Source organism: Prosopis cineraria, unplaced genomic scaffold, assembly GCF_029017545.1.
Source record: "Prosopis cineraria cultivar Desert tree isolate PC_DT_omini unplaced genomic scaffold, ASM2901754v1 PC10, whole genome shotgun sequence".
Taxonomy (NCBI): Eukaryota; Viridiplantae; Streptophyta; class Magnoliopsida; order Fabales; family Fabaceae; genus Prosopis; species Prosopis cineraria.
This window is the reverse complement of record NW_026555341.1, coordinates 34682633-34696084: the sequence shown is the minus strand read 5'-3', so window position 1 is coordinate 34696084 and position 13452 is coordinate 34682633. Positions and strand designations below refer to the sequence as shown.

The following is a 13452-nucleotide window of genomic DNA, read 5'->3' as shown; positions in this document are numbered from 1 at the left end:
TCATTTGTTGCTTTCTTGGAGTCATAAATAATCATTTTTTTATTTTTCGTTCGTACCATTCGAGTTTTAAAACTGAAGATATTGGATGATAAACATCTATTAACTCACACTATCATCACGAAGATAGTAATTTTTTTTTTTTTCAAACAGGAGAGAACTTCCAAGAAAGCAATGATGTAATGCAGGAGAAGGACAGTTCTATTCTATTGGAAAATGAGACCAATTTATTTTAATAATAAATTAAGCTCAAAATCAAAGACCTTAAATAATAATTTGTAATTTGGCCATCCAAGAGTTTAATAATTGAAAAATGAGCCTCTAAGGTTGAGTTTACATTGCCACTTTACCTACCACAGCTGCTGCAATCATTGCCTTCAAAAATTCATTCTCTTATATGTTTTCCAATCCACTTTATAGTGACATACACTTCATTATCAAGTTTTCCAATCCCCTTCATTTGACTAATCAATGGATAAACACTTTGATTTACAATATGTTTCTCTGCATTTTACCCGGAAAAAAAAAAATTTGCAGATCATCAACACACGCAATCTGAGTCACTACCACCATTTTTTAAAAAAAAATTATATAATTATTTTTATATATTTATATATTATTTATTCTGCAACAAATTCTTGTTATTAATATTTTAACACTTTAAATTTTAAAATTTACTTGTTTTAATTTGATTGAATAAAAACCTCACTTAATAAGATAAAGCTTCTTCTGTAGTTATTGTAATTTGATTAAATAAAAATATATTAAATATATAAGGTTAGGTATTTAAATCTTTTATCCTTTTTTAATACGTTTTTGGGATGCGTTTTCTAATTTAAAAATAGATCTCTTAAATTTTAAATTTATATGAATACCTAGAGTCTCTCACATTCAAAATAATAAATGTTTCTGATTTTATGTACTTTTAAAATATTAACCTTTAATATTTATTTAGGGTGTTTTTGAATGAAAATTTTTAGAGAGGGAAGGAGAGGTTTTCTTCCCTTATTTGATTAGTGCCTAACAAATGGAGGGGAGGGGAGTCCTCCCCCCAATTTTGGATTTTTTGGAGGGGGAGAGGAAAGAGAAAATAATTAAAACTAATTTAAAAATTATTTTAAAATTTTAAACTACTTTTGATATTAAAAAATTATATATTATCTCTTTTTCTTTCTTATAATAAAAAAATTTTATCATCTTACAAAGATTAGTATATAATTTTCTAATGTATAAAATCTTAATATTTTTTATTAGACTCACTAATAAAATATAATATTAACATTTTTTTTTTCAAAAAAATTTATTAATATAAATTCATATTCTTAAAACAAAAATATAACAAATTACAGTATAATATTTTTTTTCAAAGAAAACAAATAAAAATCAAGTTAAATTTGATAGGAATAAAATTGTTAACTTATTTTTTTCCCCTCCCCTCCCTTCCTATAAAAGTTTATTAAAATTCCTTCCCTCTCCTCCCCTCCATTAAAATCTCTCCTTTTTCTTAAATCAAACACACCCTTAATATATTCAAAGTATGTAATAAAATTCATAAAACAATTACTTAAAAAAAAGTGATGAATATAGCAATGTACTGCTAATGCTATTCATAAAGTACATGTGTGTTTGTGTCTTGCTTATACAAATAACTCATTGAATTTCAATTGTGCATGACATCTTTGATACGTGATGTAATTAAAACTGAAAATTTATACATCATTCCATTCATATACATTATTAAGCCTAATTCTATTCTATGTTAGACTTGCGATATAATTTTAAATTTACCCTCACTTAGCATCCTAATAAAATCTTTACAATTAAACATATAATCTAATAAGAAAATATTTTGGGAGACATGTTCTTTGCATTACATGACATGATCTCTTTCTTAGTTAATATAAGACTAAATTTGGTAGTTGACTTTACCTAAAACAGAAACAAAATACTAGCTAGTGATTAAGTCAGCAAAACAAAGACACAGTAAAAAGAATACAGTAATTACAAAAAAAAAATCCAACAAAAATAATATTGAATTCGACTACCCCTTTAAGCATCAGAGCAACATTATTGTACCACAAATAACACAATTTCATGATAAAAATAGAGTTAAAAAAAATATACGAAACCAACTCCGCAATTATATATATAAAAAATAAAAATATAATTGCGGAGAACCAAACAAAATCAAATAATGAATAAACTATTTTAAAAAGAGAAAAATCATTGACGTAATGATTAAATGGAGTCTTGCCTCTGCAGCTTCATCTCCCGATAGAATCTCTCAATGAACCTCTCAGCCTTCTGATCAACCGACTCATCTCCGTCATCTGAATCCAACGGCTCACACAAGTCCTCTTCCCCATCTCCGGTGGCGGGAACCGACAGATCTTCCTCAAGCTGCCTCTCACCAAATCCGCCATTAAAGCCCTTAACTTCAGCTCTGAAATCACCCAAACACCGAACCAGAAACAGCAAGGAGCATAAATCTCTGTAGTCTACTCTGTTCTTGACGCGCTCTGTTCGATGGAATCGAATGAGGGGGGTGCTCGAAGGCGAGAACTGATACTCACCGTGGAAGCCGTTGTTGTAATGCATGAGAAGCTTGAAGTCCTTGCGTTTCTTGAATCGCTTGAGCAAGAGAAGCTTGGGAATGATGGGTTTTCTGAGTTTGGGGACCAACAGGGGAGTCTTCAAGAGACTCGAGACTTTCTGGAAAAGGAGAGATCTTTTTCTGTGCATTTTTCAGATTACTGAGAATCGATCTCTAGGGTTGGGGGAGAGAGGGAAGCTGGGTGGTCATGAATGAGATAGAAAGAGAGATTTTAAAGGGAAGAAAAAGGTGAAGAGAGAGAAGGAAGATGAGAACGACCATGGCGGAGCCGATCGAGCTGTAAAAGGGTGAGGTCGGTGGCGTTCTTCAGATGGGACCGAATGGGAATATACCGAACTAGCCGTTGGACCCTTTCCCTCTAGACTTTGTGATTTGAATCCGTTTGCTTTTTTAGTTCCCACTTTCTCCTAAAAATTCTTCAACTTTGTTTCCCATCAAATCCATCTTGTGAATCCTATTGACTTCGCAATTAAGTAAGAATATAAGTGCTTGCATGATGATGATATGATAAAATCACATTTTCTGATGAAAATTTTCACTTTCATTTCCTAAAATTGAATCATAGAATGTACTCATTTTCTATCCAAAATATAAATAGTTTGTGAAAAAAGTTCATATACCAATAAAGTCTATATTTCCATAAAAATATATATATTATTTTTTCATTTTACCTCTAGTTTCAATTATCAAAGTATTCTATGATGATGAGTAAAAGATAAATTTACACAAATATTTAAAATAATAAATATAAGGTGTAAAATACAAAAAAAAATAATAATAATACATGTACTAGGTTGCTTATATTTTAAATTGAGATTAATTAAAGGAAAATGCTTATATTTTTGAACTGAAGAGAGTATTAATTTTTGTATAATTATATTTATTTACCTTAAGTAATTTTATTTATATCACTTTTATCACAATAAATAAAGTTAAATATAAATTTTACTGATATAAAAATGATAATATTTTTAGCTTAGAATAAATAAAATGTATAGTTTTCAATCTAGATGAAAAAATTTCAAACAAAAAGTTTAAAATTATTCCATAATTTATTAAAATAATTAACTAAAAATATTTCAATTAAGAGTTTCCTTTCAAAAACCCTCACCTTTGGAGGGAGAGGAATCTCTATTACAAGTTTGAGTCAGACTAGGGGAGGGGAAGAGTTGCACCATTCTATTTCCTTGAGATAGTATTTCGATCAAGGGATTTGAATTTTAGATTTTAAATCTATATATTTAAAATAATTTATTTGTATAGTTTAAAAATTTTCAAATGAATAAGAGATAAGTAAAGAGTTGAGATTCAAAGCAAAAGTGAAAAATTAAGAGTGATGAATTTATCTTTATTTTTTCAGTCAATAATAGATGAGAACAAGAGATAAAAGAATATCTGAGAATGACTGACACTACTATCAAATAGTACCAAAATTATAAAAAAAATTTTGCAGTATAGCGCAACCTAGGTCATCTCCCTAAGAGTTAATAGAGTAACTATTTGAATTATGATTATGAAAAGGTAAATAATGGAGGTTTTTTATGATGAAATTAAAACTAAATTAGAATTAAATAAATAGAGAAAATTCAACTAAAAAAATTATCAAGTACAAACAGCGCAATCAATCATAACCCAATCACCTAAATTTAATCTTCCTCATTCATAAAATAAATTAATTTTATTTAACTTTATTATTCTTGCTTCATTATATATTTTTTAAATTATTATTCAGGAATTAAACAATAAATTAAGTTACAGATTAATTGAGATCTCCCTCAACCCACAACCTAACAATTGTTCTAAGTTAGCCACACTAAAAATAAAGTATGAATAATCACTCAAGCTAGGCCAAATTACTCTAGTATTACTATATCAATTGATTATAGTAAGTAAAATTTCAGATAAAATTTATAACCCAAAAATTATGCAGTAAAACTATTCTAATCAGCAATAGCAGTTAAAGCATAAAATTCAGAGGTAAAAAAAAGAAGAGTAAATTGAATTAAAGTTAGAATAAAATATTTTCCGAATATCAAAGAATCTGATTAAAATTTAAGATCATAGTTTATGATTGATCATATCAAAAAAATTTAACTATTCATAAAACTGAAAATCAAGCAACATGAGATGAGAATAGGTGAGGCTATCACCTATATTGAAGAAAAGAAGAATAGCGATCGTTTATGTGGATTCTTTCGCTCACGTCGCCAATGTTTTTCTCCTTTTCAATCCCGTAAAAGTTGTTCATTCCTTAGTTCTCTTCCCCCCATCATGCGTCTATTCCTCCCTTTTATATATATATATATATATATGAATGATTGCGTCACCCAAAACAAATAAAACCTAATAATTTATTAAAATGGTAAAATTACCTTGAGTAACCCTAATTAAAAACTACACTAAAAAACTCAAATATATATAAACAAGGTTTTAAATATTTAATTCTTGATTTAATCTCTAAGCATGCCCATATTCTTCTTATTCAAAATATTCTCCATCAAAATCTTTCAAATTGAATCTAGAAAATCTACACAAATAAGATAAAATTAAATAACAACTGTGCAAAAATATTAAAGATATTATTTATATTTTAAAACCACAGATTTAGATAGTTAAAATCTAAAAAATGAAGATTGACTAATAAAATCAAATAATATCTAATTAAACTTAATTAATGAAGATTGACTAATAAAATCAAATAATATTTAATTAAACTTAATTAGCTTCAAATAAATATTTAAAATTCTAAATTAAAAGGATAAAAAAATATAAAATTGCTATTTATCAATTCTCCTGCACTTAGACTTTGCACTCCTGGGCAAAATTTAAATATCAAATTTCAAGAAAAGAAATGTAGAAGCAACAAAGAATAAAAATAATTATAGCTCTTTAGCACTTTAACACTCTAATCAATCTCTCTTATATCTAAAATAACAAGTATCCTGTCAATTTCATTTGGTAGGAATAAATTAAGCAATAGCTCCTCACAAAGGTCAAGTATTTAATTCTCAACTCTCAAATTTATATGGGTAAGTGTTTCACTCAAGTTTTCCTATTAAAACCTCACTACCATAGGCTTGTTTATCATCTAGGTCTCCACTATCTATGTCATACGCAATGCAAGAATCAATAGGACTTTATTTTAGGTTGTAATGGGGCTTAGGTAAAGGTATGGTATAGAAAAATGAAGGCTGATAAATTTTAAGAGAATGAAAAGCATATTTGAAACGAAACATATAGAATGAAAGAAACAAAATAAATTAATTTGGGTTTATTTTTCTCTCTTTATTTTGTTTTCATTTCCTTTGCTTCATGCATCTTTTTTTTCTAATTTTTTTTTGGCCTTTTATGCTCTTTCTTTTCTTTTCTTTTTTTCTTTCTTTCCTTGCTTTTTGGCTCTCTCTTGTTTTTGTTTTCCAAAATAACCCAAATCTCCCTTTAAGTATATTTTTTCATTCCAACAAATATTACACTTTTCATTACCTAAAGTGGGGTGAGAAAAATGAAGAAAATTTTTTTTCTTATAGGCTATGTTTTCAGTTGGCTAAAATTTAAAAAAAAAAATGTCTAGGCTCAAATGGGCTAACAAGGGATAAATTACATAGAATGGCTATTTGGCTAAGTAGGCTGAAAGAAAAGAATGCCTAATCATCTTCATGCAAAGTATATGCAGTTATAGTCTTAACTAAGAATCAAGACAAGTTCTAGAGTGAGAGTAGTGTTAGGAGAATACACACAAGAAGAGAATAATATTAGGTCTAAATCCTCACAAGCTAAAAACTATCACATTAATCCATTGAAACCAAAATCATTATCACTTAACTTGAATTTTAAATATAAGATCAATTACTTATCATGCTCAAATGCATCCAAACTAAAATTGTCCTCAACTTACAACTTTGCACAAGTTCTTTTTTTTTCAAGAAAACAAGAGCACAAAAATAACAAAAATGGAAACAAGAAAAAAAAGAAAAAAATTAGAAAAAACAAAATAGCAAAAAACCTCCTTCCACACTTAAAATCTACAGTGTCCTCAATATAGAACATAGTCTAAAAGATGTATAAAAAAATGTAAATTAAAAGTGAAGAGAAGAGATACAACCTGATTAATTAAGTGTTATCTTGGAGAGAAAACTCCTCCACAATGTGTGTCTTGAATCCATCATGAAAATGCTTTAACCGGTGCTCGTTAACTTTAAACTTTGCTCCAGCAAACTCTGTCATAATCTCTACTCCACCATAAGAAAACACTTGAGTAACTATGAAAGGACCTTTCCATCTAGAACGAAGTTTTCCTAGCATAAGTTTCAATCTGGCATTATAGAGCAATACTTTTTGTCCTACTTTGAACTCTTTTCTAACTATCAGCTTATCATACATCAACTTGGTCTTTTCCTTGTAGATTCTTGAATTTTCATATGCTTCCAAGTGAAATTCTTCAAGCTCTTGCAATTGATATTTTCTTTGAGCTCTTGCTTTAGTCAAATCCATGTTAAATTACTTCACTGCCCAATAAGCTTTATGCTCAACCTCCACAGGTAAGTGACATGCTTTCCTAAAAACAAGCCGATAAGGAGACATTCTAATCAAAGTCTTGTAGGCAATTCTATATGCCCACAATACATCATCAAGTCTCTTACTCCAGTCCTTCCTATTGGGTTGCACTGTCTTCTCAAGAATCTGCTTTATCTCTTGGTTAAAAACTTCAGCTTGCCTATTAGTTTGGGGGTGATAAGGGGCAGCCATCTTATGCATGACCCCATACTTACCCAACAAACTCTGCATGCTCCGATTACGAAAATGGGTCCCTTGGTCACTAATAATGGCCTTTGGAATACCAAACCTGCAAAAGATATGTGACCTAAACAAAATCTACAACAACAGCAGAGTCATTAGTTTTGGTGGCTTTAGCTTTCACCCACTTAGAAAGATAATCAACAGCTAATAAAATGTAAGCAAATTCAAATGAAATAAGAAAAGGTCCCATGAAATCAATACCCCATACATCAAATATTTCACAAAAAAGTAAAGGTTGTTGAGGCATCTCATTTTTATGGGAGATATTTCCTGTATGCTAACATATAGCACAATGCTTACAAAATGTATATGCATCATGGAATAGAGTAGGCCAATACAATCTAGAATTAAGAACCTTTCTAGTAGTGAGTTATGGACCAAAGTGTCCTCCACAAGCAAGTGTGTGACAAAAATGCAATATGGATTCAAATTTAGTGTCAGGAATACATCTCCTAATAATCTAGTCACTACATATGTGCTAAAGGTATGGATCATCCCAAATGTAATATTTAGCTTCCTTTTTAAACTTATCTAATTGATGTTTCTTTAAATGCATAGGCAACTAAGTAATTAACTAAGTCAACATACCAAGAAGTAACATTATGCATAGCATACAAGCATTCATTAGGAAAATTATCATTAATAGGAATAGAAGGAACCATAAGAGATTCAAAGCAACTTAAATGGTATGTGACAAAATTCTCAACTCCACTCTTATCCTTTATCTCCAAGTTAAACTCCTATAGCAGGAGCATCCATCTGACTAATTGTGGCTTTACATCTGGCTTCCTTAAGAGATATTTTAATGCTGCATGATCAGAAAACATAATAACTTTGGCATTCAAAAGATATGATCTAAACTTATCTAATGCAAAAACAATAGCTAAAAGCTCCTTTTCAGTGGTAGTATAGTTGGCTTGGGCCACATCTAAAGTTCTGGAAGCATAAGCTATGACATGTAATTTCTTATCAACTCTTTGTGAAAGCACTGCACTAAGAGCATAATTAGAAGCATCACATAATAATTTAAAAGGTAAATCCCAATTTAGTGGTTGAATGATTGGTGGAGTGGTCAATCTCTTTTTTAACTCATCAGATGCTTGTTCACAAGCTTTATTAAATTTGAATTCTACATCTTTTTGCAGTAATCTTGAAAGTGGCAAGGCTATCTTGCTAAAATCCTGTATAAACCTCCTGTAGAATCCTGCATGTCCAAGGAAAGAACAGACCTCTCTAACACTAGTAGGATAAGGTAAAGAAGTAATCACATCTACCTTAGCCTTGTCAACTTCTATCCCCCTCTCAAAAACAATATGACCCAATACAATACCTTGTCTAACCATGAAATGACACTCTTTAAAGTTTAATATAAGATTTTTCTCAATACATCGCTCAAGTACTTTATCTAAATTTACTAGACATTTATCAAATGAATCTCCATATACAGTGAAATTATCCATAAAAACCTCTATACAATGGTCTAGCAAGTATGCAAAAATACTCATCATGTATCTCTGGAATGTGGATGGGGCATTGCATAATCCAAATGGCATCCTCCTATAAGAAAATGTGCCAAACGGACATGTGAATGTTGTCTTCTCTTAGTCCTCTGGAGCTATGCAAATATGAAAATAATCTAAAAAACCATCTAAAAAACAGTAGTGAAATTTGCCTGTTAATTTCTCTAATATTTGATCAATAAAATGTAAAGGGAAGTGATTCTTCCTGGTTGCATCATTTAGCTTCCTATAGTCAATGTACATCCTCTAGCTATTTTGTACTCTTATAGGAATCAACTTGTTCTTTTCATTCTTTACAACTGTCATCTCGCCCTTCTTTGGTACTACTTGTACTGGACTCACCTATTGGCTGTCAGAAATAAGGTCAATGATACCTGCAGAAAGAAATTTTATTACCTCCTTTTTTACTATGTCAAGGATAAGTAGGTTAAGCCTCCTCTGAGGTTGCCTACATGGCTTTGTACTGTCTTCCATCAAGATCTTGTGTATGCATAGATCTGGACTAATGCCTGGAATGTCAGCTAATGTCCATCCTATAGCTTTCTTGTGCTTTTTCAATACCTCTAACAATTTTTCCTCTTAACTAGGATCAGAATCCTTTGTTATAATAATCGGTAATTTCTCCCCTTCCTCTAAGAATGCATATTTCAAATGTTCTGATAGATCGTTCAATTCAAGTATATGTGGCTGCTGAATAGAGGGCACTAGCTTGTCAATAGTGATCTCAGCAACTCCATAAACCTACATTACATCAAAAGAAGCAACATTATCTTGTTCTAGAACTCTAAAATTAACATTATTAATGGAATTGCATGACATAGAGTCACTAGCAAAGTCCATAGTTTTTTCAAAATCAAAAGCAATCATATCAGAGTCATTAGAAGTTCCAATGTCAATATCATGCATGGATTTGAATAATTCAACAATATCATCAGAACAGTTAGAAGAATCCTCAAAAATAATAGAGTCAAAATAATGTATATTGCTATCTAAATCAAAAATCTCAAGAGAACTAGAAACCATCTCATTATAAAGCTCATCATATGTATCATCAATTAATATATCAAGCATGCTCATATTAATAACAGAATGATCCTCTATAGGATGTTTCATAGCCTCTAAAAGATTAAATTGAACAATACGTCCTGTAAATTCTATAAAAAGAGTACTATCTTTAACATTAATGATAGTATTAGCTGTCTTAAGAAATGGCCTACCTAAAATCAGTGGTAGTGGCCCATGACTATCATCTTTATCTATATTCAAAATATAAAAATCAGTAAGAAAGACTAAATCCTTTACCTTGACTAAAATGTCTTCAAACATACCATTAGGATAGGCAAGTCTCCTGTCTGCTAATTACACAATAATCCCAGCTGGCTTCATCTCATAACCCTTTAAAGAAGAAAATAGAGACTTGGGCATAATATTTATCGTTTCACCAAGATCAATCAAAGCATTAGAAAATTCTAAATTTCCTATAGTACAGGGTATAGTGAAATTTCCTAGATCTTTGCATTTTAAGGGTATGGGGGGTTGGCACTGCATTCCTCAATAGAATAAAGTTGGTACACTTCTTTCTAGATTGACCTTTTCATTAGCTTTAAATCTTTTCTTGATCGTGCATTGGTCTTTCAAGAACTTTGCATATTTAGGAATTTGCTTTACTACCTCCAAAAGGGGAATATTGACTTCAACCTTTTTGAAAACATCAAGCACTTCTTTCTCCAATTTAGCTTCCTTTAACTTCTTGCTTTGAATCTCTCTATTTAGAAATGAAAGGTTCTTTCTTGATTTCTTTTCTTCATTAGACTCCTCAAATGTGACTTGTGTTTTTACTACAGTCGACTTATCCCTAGTAGATGTTGTGGAGGGCTCTGGAAGTTCCTTTCCACTTCTAAGAGTAATGGCACTAACATTACTACAATTAGGATTCACAATTGTTTGAGAAGGCAATTTTACAGAACCTTGACTCTTCAATTCATTAATGGAGGTGGATAATTGCCCAATTTGATTCTCTAATTTTTGGATGATTGTCTCATTGTGTTATTGAAATTGAATGTTATTAGTTGCCATTTGCTTTATTAACTCTTCTAGACTTGGTCTATCATTTTTAGACCCTTGAATAGGAGTAGATTGCCTCATTGCTTGCATAGGCTGTGAATTTTGACCTGTAGCATTATATTGGTGTTGTTGACTTTCTCCACATCTAAAATTAAGGTAATCTCTCTACCCTGAATTATAAGTGTTGGAGAAAGGATCATATTTTTAGCCCTATTGTATAGGTCTAGTTGGAAAAATCTCAGCACAATTCTCAATTCTGTCAGTCAACTGTGGGCACTAATCAGTAGTATGTGTGGCCAAACAACAGATGCCACATAGAGACCTAACTAAAGCAAAAGACATAGTAGCTTATTGAGAATTATAAAACTGAGATTGTGCACACGTTTGTAAAGGATACGCTAGTGGAAAAGTAGGCACTGCTGGTGAATTTATTAATTTTTGTTGTGTTAAGGCAATGTGCCTAACCATGCTAGAGAGCTCCTCCATCTTGTTCTCAAATTTAGGATCATATAGTGGTGTTTGAATCTCATTCACCCATTTGACTGCTTGGTTAGCTCGCATCTTAAATTGTTGAAAATTTTGTGCCATCTTAGAGATGAGATTCATCGCATCAGTTGGAGTAAGTTCTACTAAAGCACCACTAGCTGCAGCATTAATAAACCACTTATCTGTTGGTAAGAGACCTTCATAAAAATGTTGAACCAGCTGTTGATCAGGTATTTGATGGTGAGGGCAGCTTGCACATAATTTCTTAAATCTCTCTCAATATTCATGAAATGTCTCCCCAGTCATTTGACGAATTCTATAAATATCTTTTTTTAATTGCTGTGTGAGAGGCAGGGAAGAAATTTTTCAAGAATAACTGTGTCATTTGATCCCAAGAGGTAATGGCGCCTGGTTGCAAGTAATATAACCAATCTTTTGCCACTCCATCCAATGAAAAAGAAAAAGCTCTCAATTTAATTTGCTCTTCTAAAACTCCTTGAGGCTTCATGGTGGAGCACACAATATGAAATTCCTTTAAGTGCATGTTCGGGTCCTCTCCTGCGAGACCATAAAATTTAGATAGCAAATGTATTAAACCAGATTTCAATTCAAAACTAGCATTTGCATCTAAATTAGGATATTGAATGCATAAATTTTGATAGTGCGCATTAGGCGCGGCCAATTCTTTAATTATCCTATTACCATTATTATTTTCAGCCATACTTTTCAACTTAATTGTAGAGTTAAAGTTAGATTTAGAATCACTAATAACACTATCAATCAATTCAGACAAAATTTTAAAAATTACACTATCCCTAATTTTACGGTACTTTTATTTCTTACAGTTATTACGATAAGTTTTCTCAATCTCAGAGTTCAAATTAATTAATTTATCTTGCAAAGATCTTGTCATGCACTAATAAACTAGAAAAAACAATAAAAAAAACACCTAAAATAAATAAAGAAAAAAATAATAAATTTGAAACAAAAATAAAAAATTCTAGAAAATTAAAAAAATAAAAATAATGAGAAAGGAAAAATAAATAACAACCAAACTCAAAAAGTTAACACCTTTGACTCCCCAGCAATGGCGCCAAAATTTTGACACTACTATCAAATAGCATCAAAATTAATAAAAACTAAATTTTACAATATAGCGCAACTTAGATCATCTCCCTAAGAGTCAATAGAGTAACTATTTGAATTATGATTACGAAAAGGTAAATAATGGAGGGTTTTTTTTATGAAATTAAAACTAAATTAGAAGTAAATAAATAGAGAAAATTCAACTAAAAAAATTATCAAGCACAAATAGCGCAATCAATCACAACCCAATCACCTAAATTTAATCTTCCCCGTCTACAAAATAAATTAATTTTATTTAATTTTATTATTCTAGCTTTATTATATATTTCTCAAATTATCATTCAGAAATTAAATAACAAATTAAGTTATAGATTAATTGAGATCTCCCTCAACCCACAACCTAACAATTGTTCTAAGTTAGCTATACCAAAAACAAAGCATTGATAATCACCCAAACTAAACCAAATTACTCTTATGTTACTATATCAATTGATTATAGTAAGTAAAATCTCAGATAAAATTTATAACCCAAAAATTATGCAGTAAAACTATTCTAATCAGCAATAGCAGTTAAAGTATAAAATTCAGAGATAAAGAGAATAAGAACAAATTGAGATAAAATTAGAATAAAATTTTTTCTGAATATCAAAGACTCTGATTAAAATTTAGGATCATAATTTGTGATTGATCACACAAAAAAAATTAATTATTTATAGAATTGAAAATCAAGTAACATGAGATGAGAATAGGAGAGGCTATCGCCTGTGTTGAAGAAAAGAAGAATAGCCATCGCTTATGTGGATTCGTCCGCTCATGCCGCCAATGTTTTTCTCCTTTTCAATCCCATAAAAGTCGTTTATTCCTTATTTCTCTTCCCCCCATCGTGCA

The 13452-nt window shown here is 30.4% G+C and overlaps 1 protein-coding gene and 1 non-coding gene across 2 annotated transcripts; one reads left to right on the top strand and one right to left on the bottom strand.

Moving 5' to 3' along the window:
• Positions 1–2007: 2007 nt before the first annotated feature.
• LOC129321259 (uncharacterized) lies at positions 2008–2961 on the bottom strand. Its single transcript, XM_054966973.1, has one exon. The coding sequence runs from the start codon at positions 2737–2739 to the stop codon at positions 2236–2238; it is 504 nt and encodes a 167-aa protein (XP_054822948.1). The 5' UTR covers positions 2740–2961; the 3' UTR covers positions 2008–2235.
• An 8749-nt stretch (positions 2962–11710) lies between these two features.
• On the top strand, positions 11711–11816 carry LOC129284683 (small nucleolar RNA R71). The gene has a single exon (XR_008586927.1). It is a non-coding gene; the product is annotated as a small nucleolar RNA R71 (small nucleolar RNA).
• Positions 11817–13452: the final 1636 nt, after the last annotated feature.

Bases quoted from the DNA above. Each gene is read 5' to 3' on its own strand.
- LOC129321259 (XM_054966973.1), bottom strand. From the start codon at position 2,739: ATGCACAGAAAAAGATCTCTCCTTTTCCAGAAAGTCTCGAGTCTCTTG.